This window comes from Lynx rufus, unplaced genomic scaffold (assembly GCF_022079265.1).
Source record: "Lynx rufus isolate CCGP_SWC_20201006 ecotype Redwood Valley unplaced genomic scaffold, mLynRuf1.p SCAF_8, whole genome shotgun sequence".
Taxonomy (NCBI): domain Eukaryota; kingdom Metazoa; phylum Chordata; class Mammalia; order Carnivora; family Felidae; genus Lynx; species Lynx rufus.
In genome coordinates this window covers 104737994-104756726 of record NW_025814896.1, presented here as the reverse complement: position 1 = coordinate 104756726, position 18733 = coordinate 104737994, and the positions used below count along the sequence as shown (strand labels likewise).

Here is an 18733-nt window from a genome sequence, read left to right as displayed (position 1 = left end):
AATTAAAATAAGACAGTCTAAAATGATCTTAAAATCTGGGGGAGAAAGCAAAAACACAGTATGATCACAGATTCGATTATACATCTGAAAGTATACTTACAAATTTTAAACAATAACTGATGAATCTTGGATCATTGTGGTATTTCTTCTTATCTAAAAATTCTTTCATTAAATGTTCTAATAAAGTTGTCAAGTATTCCTTATTCTCAGGAAAATTCTCTTCTACCCACCGTATGTAACTAGAAAAATATGGATAATATTAATTTTTAGGTCAGCATATAGTTCGTTTATTTGAGAGAAGGAGAGAACATGAGCTGGGAAGAGGGACATTTTTTTTTTAGAGAGTGCATGTGTATGTGCAGGGCAGAAGGGAAAGAAAGAGGGGGAGAGAGGGAGAGGGAGAGAGGGAGGGGGAGAGAGAGGGACAGAGAGAGAGAGAGAGAGAGAGAGAGAGAGAGAGAGAGAGAGAATCTCAAGCAGGCACCACACCCAACAAGGAGCCCCATGAGGGGTTCAGTCTCACTACTATGAGATCATGACTTCGGCCGAAATCAAGAGCCAGATACTTAACCAACTGAGCCACTCAGGTGCCCCAGAGAAAGAGGGAATCTTTAAGCAAGCTCTGCACTCAGCGCAGAGGCCAATATGGGGCTCAATCAATTGCACGACCCTGGGATCATGACCTGAGCCAAAATCAATAGTCAGTCGCCCCAGCATATAGTTTGTTTAAAGGAAAAAAATAAACTAAATGCTAACCTTTCCCATTCACCAAGTGGGTCATCACCCTTGTAGCTCTGCATATGGGCTTCAAACATTCTAGAACAGAGGAAAAATAGGCACATGAGCTATTAGGGATAATTCCTAAAAGCAAAAGATATATTTTATTTTACATGTATCATTTACAAACCTTAAAATTGATATCTGAAATATCAGTTCAAATGCTATATTAAAAATTAAAAGATTATTCACTTGGAAGTTGTCACAAAACTCAGATCCAGTGTTTTTCCAGAAGAAAGCAAAACCCAAGCCCCTGAAGGTAGCCCTTGTGAAAGAGATGGCTGGAAGAGGGTCCCAGACTCTATCCTTAGGCCCTAAAAGTCTCCTTCTCCTGGCACGGATGCCTAATGTCACTACCATCATGAAGAACACATAATGGCAATGTTCATAAATCAGTGACTACAGCTCCCAGAGAACTCAGCTTGCTGCTACTTCTGCATCCCAACCACAAGCTTAAAAAAAAAAAAAAAAAAAAAAAAAAAAATCAGCTAGGCAAAGCAATGTTCTCTTCTCTAAGGGCACTTCGGTGATAGGGGGGTAAACAAATAAACACCTAAAATAAAGCCAGGTGACATTAAGCACTTAGGAACAAAATAAAACAAAACAGGACAAGAGGTAAGAGTGTGATAAGAGTTAGAATATTTAGACTGGTCAGGGAAGGCTATTCTCTCTGAGAGAATGACACTAGATCAGACAGCCAGAGAGCCAGCCAAGCAGCTATTTAAGAGTGCTGAGCTGGAAGGGTGGGGGTGACAAAATGTAATTTACATTTTAAAATGTGCATTCTGCCCCTCCAGGCCAAGGAGGGGTGGAACGGGAACAGAAGTGGGAAACCAGTTAGGGAGCTACTACAATCCCAGTGGGTGGTGAGCTGGACCAGGGTGGAAACAGTACAAGCGTGGGATTTGGGGTGTTTTGGAGACAGAAACAATGAGACTTGCTGGGTGTGAGAGAGAGTCAAGCTAAGAAAGATCCCAGGTTTTCTATTGGAGAAATTACATGATTTTTTGAAAAAAGGATTTGTAAGCAATACTCTCTTCTAGCTATCATCTCAGTATACCAATGCAATCAATGTTTCTGAGGACTCAACATCTAGAAGCCACAAAAGAAAAGCTAGATAAAGCAAACTATATATAAATAAAAAAAACTTCTACCTACATGTCAAATAAAACATCAGACAGAATCAAAAGAAAAATGATAAACTGGGGTAACAAAACAAAGCTTCTAGAAACCAGGGGGGAGGGGGGAACAATAAAAATAAATAAATAAAACGCATCCCACAGGAAAATACTCAACCTCCCTCATAAAAGAAATTCACCTCACTCGGATCCAAATTTCTCACCTACCAGATTAGCAAAACTAAAAAAATGTGCAACAGTGAATAGATGAAGCAAGGGGGCTTGCTTGCAGGTGGGAGTGCTCTTCATCCCTGCCAAGGAACTGGTAATGTCTGCCGAAATTACAGACGGATTTACTTTTGATCTAGCAAATCCACTATCTGGGAATCTAGGAGACAGATACATCTGTGTATGTGCAAAATGCCACACGTACAAGATTTTTCACTGCAGCACTATTTAGCAAAAGACTGTCAACAAATCAAGTCTCCATCAATGAGGGACTTTTTAGGTCAATTATGGTAGATTAAATATGCAATTATAAAATAGGCTGAGAAAGAGATCTCCAAGGATATTGTTAAAAAAAAGGAGTGTATACATGGTCTGCTACATTTTATGTGAAATCAAGACTGCAAATGTACATGCATATACATACACACCCACCCACATACACATATGCATATACAGATATACTAATGTAATATTATAATTTAAATGTATCTGTACCAAGAAACATTTGAAAAATAGGAAAATGGTTACATATGGGGGTGGGAGAGTAGACGGGTCTAACACATCTCAATGAATACTTTTCTAAATCTTTTTTTGTCTTGTTTTGTTTATTTGTTTATTTTGAGAAAGAGACAGCTCAAGTGGGGAAGGGGCAGAGAGAGAGGAAGACAGAGAATCCCAAGCAGGCTCTGCACTGTCAGTGCCGAGCCCGATGCGGGGCTCGAACCCACGAAACCGTGAGATGAAGACTTGAGCCTTGGTCAAGAGCCGGATGCTTAACCGACTGAGCCACCCAGGCGTCCCTATAAAAGTATTTTTGTTCCCTGAGGGAGACAGGCTTCTCTTCTTGGCACTTGTTGTTCCCTTTGCCTAGAATGTTCTTCCCTTCAGTTTCACATACCTCCTTTTTATCATTAAGATACACCAAGAGTCGGGCTTAACCAACAGACACCCAGGTGCCCTGCTAAATATTTTTTTAAAAATAAATGTATTGCTTATTTTTAAAAATTAAAAATTACTTCTAAATTTTAATCTCCTTCTCATGCCTCCTAGGTGAGCACATTTCTCCCAAAATATATGTTAATAATAGCCTGCTCCGAACAAACATTTCACATTCCAATACCAACCACATTTCCCTAGTAAAATGACCTAAAATACACTGTAAATTAATACTAAAAACATCCAGTTTGCTGGAGCAAATTGGTCTTTGCAAAGCCAAAATAAGGTCAGAAATACCCGATTTCCCTTTTAAAGTGGGGAAAACAAGCTTCTAGAAGTGAAAGAGCTTGCTGGCTAGGTTGAAGTCTGAAGAAAACGTCTTAAAGTAGATTTTTGTCCTGGTTTTACTTAATGGTCTGGGCCTTCTGATCCCCAAGAGTAAATTATCCTAGGGCTGATAAAACTAACCAGTTTTACTTCCTGTCACATAGGACTTGACTGTTTTAAAAAGCTTTTGAAACAATGTAGATAAATCACCTAAAGTCACAAAGCAAAGGTGGGGGGATTAAAAAAAAAAGGGTTAGCTGTTTGACATAAATGACAACAAGCACAGCTTTTTTTTTTTTTTAATTCACGTTATTCAAAGACTTTTTTAAAATTGATTGTGGGATTATGGGTAAGAGTTATTTTAAGTTCTTCCCCTGCTGTAGAATGTTTTAAATTAGGTGGCTTTGAAAGCTCATGAAACCTACACGCAAGCTTTAGGGTTTTCGTTGGGTCAGACTTTTTTCTCCCACCGCGGCCATCTGCCCAGAGCGGTCACCGAGAACTCCAAGAACAGTCACCGAGAACTCCGAGGGTCTCCCGAGCTGGCCAAATCCCCCCTAAAGTGCCGCCGTGGCCGCAGTTCGGAGGACAGGGACCGGGGTCTCAGCGGACACCTCCAGCTACACCCCCCGGGGTCCTTTCCACGACCACGAGTGGCCCACAGCCTAGCTGGGTGGGAGTGAGGGCGGGGAGGTGACAAACTACAGCCCAGGAAAGGGGCGGGAGGGGCAAAAGGAGGCAGGACTGCGGTCTCCGGGCCGAGGACCTGCAGACACCGAATCCTAGGTTCCGCAGCCCCCTCCTTGGTCCGCAGCCGGGGACTGCGCCCCCGCCTCGCTCCCATGCCAACAGACCGACACTTACTGAAAAACATTTTCCGGGCTATCCATGTCTAGAGGACGCGGACCAGGAGCAGCGCAGCCGCTCCCCCAGCGAGGAACCGCCGACGATTTGAATCTCCCGCGCAGCCGCACTCGGCACGACAAGCGTTTGCAAGGCGTCTGGCCATTGGCCTAGGCTGCAGAAGGATGGCCAATCGCCGGGGCCGTTGCCGGGAGACCTTTGTCCCGCCTCCCTTCCGCTTGCCGCCTGTTCCTTCCACTTCCCGGCTCTTCCGGTTTGAACCGAAAGCTTCGAGCCCGCTGAGTGCGTTTTGAGTTTTGTGGTGCCGCGCAGCCCTAGGATTTTGGCTTAGTAACTGCAATGTGAGGGCACGTCGGTAGGCACTTCAGGGCTGTTTTTATATGTGGCATATGAAGATGATGGGTTAGTACCCTTGGAGTCCTCTGGGTTTGATTTAACTGATCTGAAAGGCAGTATGGGGTGCCCCAGAGCGTGGGAGGGCTACGTTCTGCGGGCTGTACCTACATCCAAATGGTAATTATAATAAGAACGGAAGAGTTTGGATAGATTATAGAACGCCAACCAGGAAACTTTCAACATCTGTCCGGAGACTCAAGTTCTCGGGAATTATAAACGAAGAGACCTCTTTGTAAACGAGTCCAGATGTCTAAGAAGAAATACGTAATACGCTGATGCATATTACTTCCCATTCTACCTCTCCAGGTTGTTTCAAAAGCCACTTGACAATGCAAGTAAAATATAGAGAGCTATTGATGTGATTACCTTCCTTTCACAGAAGCTCTGCGGGTGTTTGTTCTCTGAGGGCCCTTTAAGAAAAAATAGCAGCTTTTGGAAATCCTGATGCTTTCACCGTCCAGAATTCCTTCCATGGTTTTGACCAACTTGAGTGGGCACAAGAATCCGATTTGTGGCGCTTAAAACGCAGAGGGTGCTCACTCTAGGGTCTTTAGACCAATGTTAGGTTCTGCTAACCGTCACAGGAATTAACAGATGTTGCACTCATTCAGCTTTTCAGTTGGCGAGTGATAGTGGCTCAGTCATCAATTAGGAAATGTTGATTGAGCAGCCATCATATACCGGGTGCCACTGGATTTATACCCAATTTCAACCTTGTCTAACTCCAACAGATCCTTAAGAAAACTTGTGGCTTTGTCTGGGAGATGAGGATGCAGTCATATAAAACCATTTAAAGGTGGCATACACATGTATTAAGTGCCATATTAGTGTTCAGATTATCTGCTAGGGGATCCAGAGGAGAGAGGGGAAATGGACCTGTCTGTCTCATAAAACTTCATAGGGAAGGTGGAGCTTGAATTGGGCCTTGAAACGGGGTGGATCTCTCCTTCACTATAGTAGCATTTTTAAAATCAGTGGCTTTGGAAGTTTCTCATGACCTCTGCACACAAGGTTTAAGGGTTTTGTTGGGTTAGACTTTTGCCTTCCACAGTGGCAATCTGCTCAGAGCGATTCTATTACAAAGAATAAATGAGCTCTGAGGGCTTCACAAATTGCCCAAATCCCCCTAAACTGCCACATTAGCCATAGCCCAGCCAAGGAGGGCTGGGGTGTCCGTGGACAGCACAGGCTACATGGTCAGGGGTCTTTTTTCCTCCACTCAGGTGTGGCCTACGGCCTACTTGGGGTGGGGTGAAGGTGAGGTGGGGACAAACTCCAAAGCCAAGGAAAGGGGCAGGAGGGGCAAAAGGAGGCAGGACTGGGGGAGATCCTGGAGGAGGTCATTCTCGGTGTAGACCAGGGTTACTGAAAGATCACCCTTGAGGACTCCTATTTAAGAGTAGTGAAGATTCTTTTTGAAAGACTAGTTTGATAATTTGATATTAAATTTTGAGTGCTAGATTAAGGAGTTTGTACTTGATCATGATAGTAATTGGGCCTTTTGGGAGCAGCAAGTCTGGTTATGTGTAAAGTACACATATCCCACTTCAGGGGCAGAAATGTGCAGTTACAGGGGCGCCTGGGTGGCGCAGTCGGTTAAGCGTCCGACTTCAGCCAGGTCACGATCTCGCGGTCCGGGAGTTCGAGCCCCGCGTCAGGCTCTGGGCTGATGGCTCAGAGCCTGGAGCCTGTTTCCGATTCTGTGTCTCCCTCTCTCTCTGCCCCTCCCCCGTTCATGCTCTGTCTCTCTCTGTCCCAAAAATAAATAAACGTTGAAAAAAAAAAAAAAAAAAAAATTTAAAAAAAAAAAAAAGAAATGTGCAGTTACAACTTTCTCTTTCTTTAAAACTTTCCTAATAATTTCGACACTAAACTGCTAATATGTAAGTTGACTAATAGATTCTCTAAATGTTTAGGAAGGCCAATAGGTAAAGTATTTGTATTTGGGTTTTCAGTGACTTGTTATTTCAATATCATAATCCCCAAGCTTACTGGAGGAGGGATGCCGGGCCACATCAGGGGATGAGCTCCAGCCCCAACTTTCTCAACGATTAGCAAATGGGCAAATGACTCACATTCTTAATCTGGCTCTCGGTTTCCTGATCTGTAAAATGAAAAAAGAAATCTGCCTCCTTGTCTTCGTGTTTCTCTGGCTTCTGCTATCCTATAACCTCATAAGGTTTTCCACTTAATTCCTGAACTCTTGGATTGTCACATTATATCAAAGTTAGTGCTCTGTTTAGAAAAGAAAAAGGATTATTTTTCTCTAGGTTTTGCCTCTGACATATGAACATGTCACAGATACACATATATCTTTCTTCCTCTGGGAATCTAGAGCAACTTAGAGTAGTAGTATTAGATGTGTTGCTGAAACATCATATAAGATTGGAGATTTATAATTAGAGTAGTTACAGCAAACTCCTGAGTCTTTTAAGAGACTGTGGAATATTAAGAATAAAGTTGATACCTAGGAAGAGAGCTGTAGAATCCTTTCTTGGAAAATGTTTTTTTTCTGAGAGTGGGTTGTGACTTCAGAAGATGCCTCTGTGGTCAAATATGTATATATTTCTCATGTATATTTGGTCTTCTGCAGTGTCTAGCTTTCAGTTCACAAAACCTTTGTGATTTCCTTGAGAAAATGAGGAAGATAGTAAGGGTGTCTTTTGTTCTGTTAATGAGGTGGCTTTTGGAAAGCACCTAAGGATGGGAGCTGGTTTCCACCATCAACTATGTGATTGGAGGGTTTGAACTTTCAGTCCATCCCACCATCACCCATCAGCCCCAACCTCAGGAGAGGGGAGGGGCTGAAGGTTAAAATCAGCCAATGCCTAAGACTTAGTCAATCATGACTGTGTAATGAAGCCTCCATATAAAACCAAGAGGGCAGCTTTTGGTCTTTTTTTTTTTTTTTTTTTTTCCAGAGAGTGTCCACACTTCAGGAACCAGACTGCTTCCATGTGCAGCCAAATGGCACCAAGCTCCATGAGGACAGAAGCTCCTGTGTTTGGGACCTTGCCCTCTGTATCCCTTCGTCCGGCTGTTGGTTCATATTCTTTATCATAACCTTCAGTAAAGTGGTAAACGTGAGTAAGAGTTTCCCTGAGTTCTGTGAGCTGCTCTAGCAAATTAATCAAACCCAAGGAGGAGGTGGTTGGAACCTCCAATCTGTAGCTGGTTAGTTAGAAGCACAGGTAACAACCTAGGGCTTGTGACTGGTATCTGAAGTGGGTGTGGGAAACAGTCTTGTAAGACTGAAACTTTAGCCTGTGGAATCTCATGTCACATCTGGGTAGATAGTGTTAAGAATTAAGTTGACTTTTCTGATACCCTGCTGGTGTCTGGAAATTGTTTGGTGTTGTGGTGGAAGAGGGGGGAGAGGATCCCCCCCTTGCCATGTTGGAATTGGATCCAGAAACCTTAAAAGACTATGAGACTACCTTTACTTCTGATGCCAGCCTCAAGTGCCAGAGGTTCTCAGCCACCCACACTTCTGACTGATTGGCTACAAATTCAGGGGTTCCCATAACCTTGATAATTCACTAGAATGACAGAACTCAGGAAACTTACAATTACAGTTTTATTATGATTTTTCTGAGAGAGAGAGAGAGAGAGGGAAAGACAGAATCCAAAGCAGATTCCAGGCTCTGAGCTGTCAGCGCAGAGCCTGATGCGGGGCTCGAACTTGTGAACCATGAGATCATGACCTGAGCCGAAGTCGGACACTTAATTGACTGAGCCACCCAGTTTGCCTCAGTCAGGGGCACCCAGGCATCCCTACGGTTTTATTATAAAATACATACAGGGTGAGGTCTGGGAAAGTCCTGGACATGGCCCTTCCATGCCCTCTCTCCCCAGAGTCAGGTACATTATTTTTGTGGCACAGCAATGTGCTAACCAACGAGGAATCTCCACTGAGCTTCAGTGTTCTGGGTTTTTCCTGGAGTTTCATTATGTAAGAATGATTGATTAAATCACTGGCCGTATGGGTGAAGTCCATCTCCCAATCACCCTCCTCTCTCCTAAGGTTGGGAGGACTGGCTTCATAACCTGTGACTCAAAGCCCCAAATTTCTAATCAATTGGTTTATCTTTCTGCTGACCAGCCCCCATCCTGAAGCTATCCAGAGACCCATCAAGGGTCACCTCATCAACATAACGAAGATTCCTGTCACTTAGGAGTTTCAAAAGTTTCTGAGGATCTGCCAGGAACCCAGGTTGAGACCAGACAAATTTTTTATTATACCATGGGGTGATCTGCATCTTTGAGCATAAGCTTAGAATTTCATTAGCATTAATAGCCTCTGTTATTTTATAACATCTGCACTTTCGGGACAGCAATTCTGTCCTCTCATGAAATTGGTGACCAGTTGGTATTCTTGTTCAGACTGGGTTTGCTTCCGTCCCTTCAAAGAGCTGGACACTTCCCAAGCTAGAGAAAAGAGCTAAATCAAGGCTCAGACTCGGTGACTTCAAAACATCCGTTTCAGAGACAGTCCTGACAGATGTGTACGCAGCTGAGCACTGACACAATTCTTGTCCGTGTGTCGCCGTCTGAATTGGGTCCCGTAGCTTGTCCTTTTGGAGACAAAGGAACGGCATGAGGAAACGAAAGTGATACCATGAGTTACTTGTCGCCTGGTTTACCAGATGCTCCATTTTCACACGTATGTGGTGTTAAAATGAAGACAGTTTAGACCATCTGGCCTTTATTTAACACTCCATTAAGCAGCCGGTCTCCATTCTCAAGAGTGCAGAGAATGGTGAGGCATGTGAGAAAGTGGCAAGTTTTTATACAAAATGAACAATGAAGAGAAACATTTTTTAAAGGGGAAAAGAGGGGTGCCTGGGTGGCTCAGTCGGTTAAGCGTCCGACTCTTGATTTCTGCTCAGATCATGATCTCAAAGTTGGTGAGTCTGAGCCCCACATTGGGCTCTGTGCTGATAGTGCAGAGCCTGCTTGGGATTCTCTCTCTCTCCCTCTCTCTGCCCCTCCCCTGCTCGTGCTCATGCTCTCTCTCTCTCTTTCTCTCTCTCTAAAAAATAAACCTAAAAAAAAAAAAGGGAAAAGGAAAACATTGGAGTTACTTAGGGATCAGGGATTGGTCTCCTGGATGGTGCAGCTTCTGGGCAGATAGAATCCTTATAAGAACATAAGACTTTTTTTTTCTTTTTTTTTTTTTAAGTTTATTCATTTTTTGAGAGTGAGAGAGACAGAACGTGAGGGGGAAGGAGCAGAGAGAGAGGGAGTCACAGAATCCGAAGCAGGCTCCAGGCTCTGAGTTGTCAGCACAGAGCCTAATGTGGGGCTTGAACCGACGAGCCATGAGATCATGACCTGAGCTGAAGTCGGACACTTAACCCACTGAGCCACCCAGGCCTGTCCCAGAACATGAGACTTTGAATGTTAGGTTTGGGTTTGTGGATGTAATCTCCCTGAATTAATAATGCCTGGGCTAAGGGGGAAGGTAATGTTACCAGACACACTTCAACCTTAAGAGGCTACTCAGCCTTTGCAGCATTTACCTAAGTTGTATTTCTATCATATAAGGCTTTCTGTCTGGCCTGCTACTTTTGCGGTCACTGTCCCTACAGTCACCCTCGTACTGTCATCTTGTATCCTTGTATCTTTGCAGTCCCTTTGCCTTTGCATGTTGATGCACTACATCACTAACCCCTGTGTTGTTCAAGGCTCAACTGTCGTTCTTTTGCCTTTATTGGGCTATCTTCCTAGTGGGCTATACAGTCAAAGTAATGAATGTAAGGTTAACTGAAATAATTTTTCTCCTGTGGTTATGCCACAATGGAATGGAATTGCATAAATTTGTTTCAGTTTGCTTTTGATTTTTAGCGACTTTTTTTTTTCCTGTTAGATTTAGTGTTTTCTTTTAATGGTTATTTATTTATTTTGAGAGAGTAAGAGTATGTGAGTGGAGGACGGGCAGAGAGAGAGGGAGAGAGAGACTCCAAGCAGGCTCCATGCTGTCAGTGCAGAGCCCGAGGTGGGACTCTATCTCACCAACCATGAGATGGTGACCTGAGCTGAAATCAAGAGTCGGACACTTAACTGACTGAGCCACCCAGGGGCCCCTAGATTTTAAAGTTATGTAAATATTTACCAAATTCCAAAGTCAACATTATAAAACAAGGTGTATTCAGAGAAGTTTACTTTCCATCTCTATTCCCTCCCACCTCCTATAGGCAACATCTGCAACATTTTATTAGCTTTTGGTGTATCCTTATTTCTTTTGGAAAATATAAATGTACAATGTACACATTCCTCCTATTATACAAACGATGGCAGAATTCGCATATTGTTCCTCACTTGCTTTTTAATCCGTAGTACATCTGGCAATCCCTTGCATGGAACACACAGAGAAAATCCTCAGTGTGGGGAATCCATGGACTTCACATAGGGCAGCGCTCTCTGCCTTGGACCAGGACTTTGTCTCTTGGAGGAGGGATATGAAAAATCCAGCTGGCCTCGGGGCACCTGGATGGCTCAGTCAGTTAAGCATCCGACTTTCGCTCGGGTCATGATCTCGCAGTTTGTGAGTTCGAGCCCCGCATCAGGCTCTGTGCTGACAGGGGCAGAGCCTGGAGCTCTTCTGTGTCTCTCTGTCTCTCTCTGCTCTCCCTCCCTTGCTCATGCTCTGTCTCTCTCTCTCTCTCTCTCTCTCAAAAATAAATAAACATTGAAAACAAAATTTTTTTTTAAATCCAGCTGGCCTCAAAACTGGCTGGTCTCGCTCTGGGGAGCCAGGGAAAGGCACCATGACAGTTCACAGCCTGATTGCTTCCAAAAGTGAGGATCCATGGGAGTCAAGCCCAGAGCCCCTGATGTCAGACTGCCTGCCGTGGGCATTCCCAACGTGTGCCACCGTGCTCGGCAAGGTGGTGGAGCCTACAGTAAGCCCATCGAGTCTGTTTGCAGACTTTATCCTGGGGAAAAAGGAGGCAGGCTCATCAGAGGTGAGTCTGTAATGAAGCCATGGGTCTTTAGAAGGGAGGGCACTCCTGAGGACAGTGTGGTGGTGATTTTTGGAATCTGTGTCTTCCCTACTCCTGGACACATGTCTAGCTCCTGAGGCAAGACAGGCAGGAAGTATAAGCTGCCAGTTTCCCCATTGCAGGCTATGCTTGAGGGCCCTGTTCACGAAATGATGACATAAAGGGAAGCCATGTCACCTGGGTCCCTTCTCCACACACCACCCTGGGGCTCCATGTCGGGTCAGAGAGTGTCCCGTGGGGGAGGTGGCACAGCTGCTCCTGGTCACATGGGAGAGATTCCTCAATGCTCCCAGAAACCTTGGCAAGATAAGAGGGAGGGGCCATGGTTCTGCATAGGCAGGGGAGGCAAGGGCCAGATAAATCTGAGCTATTACCGTTACTGGATTTCCCAAAGTCGTCAGACCGGGGAGTACTGGGCAGCATGGGGGACACTGTAAATCAGTTTCCCAAGTTGCCTCATTTCCCTCCTCAAACCTTAGCAAAGTGGCCAGACTCCTCCATTAGAAGCCATGCCCTGCAGTGTCCTCATCTAAAAAGAGAGGACTGTCTGGACAAGATCCAGGGTGCCCCCCGTGCTGACACTTTATGGTTCCATGATTTCTGGAAAACAAACTGAAGTCCCCTGAGAACAGTCTGTGCCTCACCACAGAACCCTGAGCCCTGGATCGTAAAGTTCTTGCCCTAGGTGTCCATGAAAGCGGCATCCAGAAAATTCACCGAGGCCCTGGGGTGAGTCCTGTTGGCGTAGTGTGATATAGGGTATATCTAAGAGCCCTGGGTCCTCTGCTCAGAGAGCAGCATGCCCTTGGGCCAGTCGGCTAACATGACGGTCCCTCCTCTGCAGAAGGAGCTAGAGGAGACACGGCCATGTCAAGATCCAAGGAGCGACCGCATGTGGGAATACTCTTTACATGTTCTAGCCGAGGGCCCACCTCTCAAACAAGAGCCAAGGGTCTGGGGGCAGCACAGAGTACGCCCAGCAGCAGTATATGGCCTCCCTCTTGCGTGGAGGGTCTAGGGCTATAGGGTAGCCCCCGGACACAACCCCAGATGCCACCCCCAGTCCACTGTGGACCAGTGCATCTTTCTGCGAGGACCGTGCCGCTGGCTCCCTTCATTTCCCTGGGCCTTCCCTGAGGCCCAGCTGTGGGGACCCTGGCTCTTGCCCCAGCCTTCTGCTGCCTGATAAAGGACTCAGAGCTGCCCTGAGGAGTGGGCTGCTGTGCAGGGGGAGGCGGGGGGTGGGGAAGAGGAAGAAGGAGAAGAGAGCGCTGGTGGACTTGGAGTAGCCAGTCCCAGCTGTTTCTGATACCAGCCACGCTCCTGTCCTTCCCCAGTTAGGGTGTCCAAGCCTTCCTTAAATTTTGTGAACCGATGCACTTCCATTTCGCTGAAGAGAGTTCAAATTGAGTTTTATTATTGATAACTGAGAAAGTCCTGGTTCTTTTAGACGGTCCGAGGGGACCCCATTTTTTTTTCATCCTGATGTGCTCTTTAGTCCCCATTCCCCATTCCCCTATCCCTTCACCCACCTCCCCTCTGGAAACCATCAGTTTGTTCTCTATAGTTAAGAGTCTGTTTTTTGATTTCTCTCTCTCTCTCTTTTTCCTTTGATCATTTGTTTTGTTTCTTAAATTGCACATGAGTGAGATCATACATGACTCTGACTTATTTTGCTTAGTATTATACTTTAGGGGGACAACATTTTATGTCTTCTCCGTCCCTCCCTCCTTTCCCTCCTCTCTTTCTCTCTCTCTCTCTCTCTCTCTCTCTCTCTCTCTTTGTGTGTGTGTGTGTGTGTATAGTACCTACATATATGCATATGTGTGTTTATATAATATATACACAGTTTTTTCCCTGACATTTAGAGAAAGTTGCCATTTTACCCCTAAATACTTCAATTTGCATTCCTTTTTTTAAAGTTTATTTATTTTGAGAGAGAGTGTGCAAGCATGGAAGGGGGAGAGAGAGAGAGGGAGAGAGAGAGAATCCCAAGCAGGCTCCACACCATCAGTGCAGAGCCTAACACAGAGCTCAAAAACTCACAAACTGTGAGATCGTGACCTGAGCTGAAATCAAGAGTCAGATGCTTAACCAACCGAGCCACCCAGGGGCCCCCAATGTGCCTGCTTAGAAACAAGAACATTCACTTACATATCTACAGTACAATTAGCAAAACCAGGAAATTAACAATGATACAATAATATTATTTCATCCATCTTGTTTAATTTTTCCCAATTGTCCTAACCACGTAACGGTCTGCTGTGCAGCAAGGCTGTGAACCACCGGCTTAAGCCAATGGCTTCACATTAGAATCACCTTTGGGGCAGGGGTTTAAAAATACAGACGCCTAGGCTCTGCCTCTAGAAATTGGATTTATTTATTTATTTAGTGCGTCTGCACTACTGAGCAATTTTTAAAAACCCAAGGTTACTCTAATGTGCAGCCAATGTGAAAAACAGTTATTTGAACTGATAGTGGTCATTTCCTTCCATTGCTTTATCGTATTTTTAGTGATTGGTTTTGGATGGGGACGCAGGGTTGAATAGTGTTCCTCAAAAGTTCATGTCCACCAGGAACCTCAGAATGTGACCTTATATGGAAATAGGGTCTTTGCAGATGTAGTCAAGTTAAGATGAGGTCATACTGGATCAGGGTCGGTCCTAACTGATGTCCTCAATAAGGAGAGGGAGATTTGAAGACTCAGGGAAGAAGGTCATGTGACTGTGGAGGCAGCTATAAGCCAAGGACTGTCAGGAGCCACCAGAATCTAGCAAGAGGCAAGGAAGGATTCTTTCTTGGAGTCTTCAGAAGGAACAGGGCACATTGCTGACACCTTGATTTCCAACTACTGGCTTCCAGGACCATGAAAGAATAAGAAAAAATATCTGTTGTTTTCGGCCACCCAGTTCATGGTAATTTGTTAAGGCAGCCATGGGAAACAATACAGTGGGCATAGGGCCCAGTTAAGACCAGGAGGCCTAAGGGCAATTCTACCGGGTCATTTCTTTGACAACCTTCCCTGCCAAATTCCTTCCCAGATTCAGTTTCCTTGAAAGATTCCTTAGGGCTGGTTGCCAAGTGCTGTTGATTCTCCCCACTTTGGGCACCTGAGAGGGTAACTCTTTTCTGTTCCCTGGAGCAGGTGTGCTGTGTGAACAGATTGGTGCTCATCACTTTGGGGCGCCTTATCAAGCCCATGGGCAATTTGACCTACTCTCGTACTCTGATGCCATGCTAGTGATTCTTCAGATGGGGGTTGCTTGGTCCAACAGGCCCCAGAGTAATAGGTGACTTGCTGGGAACCCCAAAAATCCATCCAGAAGTGTTAACAGGGGTATAGGTCAGACTCTTGCCACAAGAGGCTAAAGGGTAGATCTAGAGTTTCCTGAGTTTTAATTGGCCTTTATTGCTCAAAACACTTCTTTCTGTTTTATCTTTTACTGATAGAACTTGGAGAGCCATTGCCTTTTCCAACTCTGAACATCCCTGGATTTGTGGACTCTCTATTCCGTTTCATCGCTGCTTGCAAACTGCTCAGTTCTTTCTAAGTTCATCTCTTTCTTATTATAGCTTGTCAAACACAGCCAACAGCAGCCAGCAAGCAATGCTAACATTGTCTTTTTAGCATCTTCTCCGCCGGGAGCAATGAGGTCTGTTGGGCACAGTTTTATCAAATGTTTGCCACTTTGTGTGTGACATGAACTTCCTTCTGTTCAGCTTTGGTTAACAGCATCCTCACTGCCCCTCCCAGTCCCTAAGTCAGTGTGTGTGTGTGTGCATGCGTGTGTGTATGTGTGTGTGAATATATATATATATATATATATACACACTATGAGATCATGACCTGAGCTGAAATCAAGTCAGATGCTTAACCAACCAAATATATATATATATATATATATATATATATATATATATTTTTTTTTTTTTAAATTTCAGCAGCAACGTTCTTCCAGTAGCTTTGAGGCTAGACTAGATTGTAGTGGGGTAGCAAACAATGCTCCAAAAAATCTTAGTGGCTTACAACACTAAGCCAAAACAAACAAACAAACAACAAAGGTTGTGGTTTTTTTTTCCCCCTCACTCAATCTACATGCGCTTAGTAACTTGTTTTTAGCTTATAGATCTCTGAATCAAGAGGAACCACACCCTGACTTGAGGGAGAGCCACTGGGCATCCCCCACTGGCTTAGGACTTGATGTTGTGACAGAATGGGAATTTGGTTGCCTCTTTTAAGGAGTGAAGAGTATATCTTGCCTGTGGAAGGAAGAGTGAGACAAATATTTAGCTAGGTTTAGTAGTCCCTAGTGGGCAAAGAGGGTAGATTTAGTAGTTATTAGTGCTGCTTGCGGATTATTTTGGGTGTTGGCTTTCTGAGTATGGCCAGAATGGTACTTCTTTCTCCTATACAGTTAGAGTGAACTGCCTTGGCCAGTGGATTGTGAGTGGAAGTTACACGTGTCCTTGAGAGCTGGAAGCTTTAAGAGCCTGTGTGGTCACACAATGGTGGCTGTTGTGTCTGCTGGGATCTGGAAGGAGGGACCGTGGAACAGAACCCTCATGTGGCGTGGGTGAGAAATAACCACTTATCTTTATAAACCCTAACGTTTGGGGGTGGTTTGCAACCACTGCACACCTGGAATGGCTTGGGGGTTGTTTCTTACCACTATCCTATCCTGACTGATATAGAAGGAAACGCCCCTCACCCCCCCCCCCCCCCCCCCCCCCCCGCCAATTTCTGCTTGGCACTATGTGTTGTTGGGAGCTGCTACATCCAAACAATGGATAGAGGAGATAAGATATGAGGGGAGATAAATTAAAAAAAAAAAAAGACAAAGATAACACACTGAAAAAGGATAGTAGAACAAAAAGATGGAAAGAAAACACGGTCCCTGAGTAGAGCTACTGAACTAGCCCTGGGCACTCTCCTACCTCCAGCCCTCGAATTATATGAGAAAAACAATGCCCCTTCTTCATCACATTTGCTTGGGTATTGTTACCTGGGGCTGCACAGATGTGGTGTCGGACAGAATACAGGCCCGCCAGGGGCACCTGGGTGGCTCAGTCGGTTAAGCGTCCGACTCTTGATCTCGGCTCAGGTCATGATCTCGAGGTTTGTGGGATCGAGCCCCCGCATCGGGGTCTGCGGTGGCAGCACAGAGACTGCTTGGATTCTCTCTCTTCCTCTCTCTGTGCCCCTCCCCTGCTCACACTCTCTCTCTCTAAATAAATAAATAAACTTAAAAATTTTAGGGCGCCTGGGTGGCTCAGTTGTTAAGCAGTCGACTTCGGCTCAAGTCATGATCTCACGGTTCATGAGTTCGAGCCCCACATCAGAGTCCGTGCTGACAACTCAGAGCTTGGAGCCTGCTTCAGATTCTGTACCTCCCTCTCTCTCTGTCACTCCCCTGCTTGTACTCTCTCTGTCTCTCTCTCTCTGAAAAAGAAAAAAAAAAGAAAAAAAAATTGTTTTAAAAAGGCCTGCCAAAGATATTCATGTCCTAATCCTCAGAACCTGTATGCTACCTCACATGGGAAAAGGGATGCTACAGGTGTGATTTTAAGTGTCTGATTTTAAGATAGAGATTATCTTCATGCGATTATTTGGGCGGGCTCAATGCAATCACAAGCGTCCTTGTAAGAGGGAGGCAAGAAAGTCAAATCAGAAGAAGGGAATGAGCAGTAGAAGCAGAGGTTTTTGTGATGCACTTTGAAGATGGAGGAAGGAAGGGAATAGGAGCCAACGGATGAAGGTAGCTTCTAGAAGCTGGAAAAGATGAGGAAAGAGATTTTTCTCTGAAGCAGAGTTAAGCTCTGCTAAGGCCTTGATCAGCCCTGTAAGATCCATTTTTGACTTCTGACCTGCAGAACTGTAAGAAGATACATCTGTGTTGTCTTCAGCCACTCAGTGTGTGGTAATTTGCCACACGGCCACAGGAAGCTGACAGAGATGACCTCCACTCACCTAATGACAGCAGACAGCTTCCTAACTGCTGCACTACACCCCCAGCAGTTCCCTCCCTTGCAGAGTGATTTTTGGAAGGAAAGGGCTAACATTTCCTTTGTATTCAAAAGAATAGGGGCGCCAGAGTGGCTCAGTCGGTTAAGTGTTGGAGTCTGCACGTGGTGCCTGCTTGGGACTCTCTCTCTCTCTCTCTCTCTCTCTCTCTCTCTCTCTCTGCTCCTCCCCCACTCGCACGTGCTTTCTGTCTCTCAGAATAAAAAAATAAAACAAAAACAGAATCAAGATGAGAGTTATCCAGAGGAAAGGGATGAAAAATCGCCACTTAGGTTGTAATTCCTTTCCTACGCCCCACAACCGCAAGAAGAGGGTCCCGGGAGAGGAATTCCGTGTTCCTGTCCGTTGTGTTGCTCTGCCTGCGTCTCCCAGCTGCTCTGGACCGCACCGGCTGCAGGCTGGCTACCTCCAGATTACAGTCATATTAGAGGTCACTATAAAAGGTCCCATTTTGGGGCTGGGGAGGTGGGGCAGGGATTTGAGCCGAGCAGCAGCTGAGTTGGGGCCAGAGGTAGACCAGACCCTTACCGGACCCGGAGAGCCAGGCAAAGAGGCTGGCACGCAAGGCCGGCTGAGTAAAATGCCTCCGCTCTGAGCAGCCGGGACTCCCGTGCCCACGTCCACCTGACCGTTTCCCTCTCTAGGGTTCTAATACTTGCTTCTGGTGCACCCCCAGACCGGGGGGGGGGGTTGGGGGGGACAATTGAAATGGCATGGGCGGTAGAAGCTAAAGCCCCAGGGCGAGGCGGTGGACTTTGAGCTTCCTGGAGGGCGAGAGGAGACCACCATAGGAGCCCCGACTTTCTGGACAGCTCCTCCCTCGTGCTCAGGGAACAGTGTCCCGGGAAGGCCGGCTGGGAAGGGGTGGGGCTGGGGCAGGGGACAAGAAGCTGCGGAGGGAGGAGACCGCCCCCGGGCGGCGCGGATAAGAGGGCGTGCGCTCCGGGCTGCACGTGCCGGCATCTCGGAGGAGGAGGCGCGGAGGGAAGACGGCCCCCGAGGGTTCCCGCGGCAAAGCCGGAGGCCGGGCGGCGCGATGGAGCCGGCTCCGGACCCGG

General features: G+C 45.8%; 1 protein-coding gene across 1 annotated transcript in view; it reads right to left on the bottom strand.

Annotated features, from left to right (window-relative positions):
• The window catches only part of BUB1 (BUB1 mitotic checkpoint serine/threonine kinase), a 52578-nt gene extending 48249 nt beyond the window's left edge, over nt 1-4329 (bottom strand). Inside the window, exons 1-3 of the mRNA XM_047069665.1 lie at nt 4251-4329; nt 757-816; nt 101-239 (exon numbers count right to left, since the gene is read on the bottom strand). Coding sequence (XP_046925621.1) covers nt 101-239; nt 757-816; nt 4251-4276 — 225 coding nt within the window. The 5' untranslated portion in view covers nt 4277-4329. The remainder of the gene's footprint in view (nt 1-100; nt 240-756; nt 817-4250) is intronic.
• Nucleotides 4330-18733: the final 14404 nt, after the last annotated feature.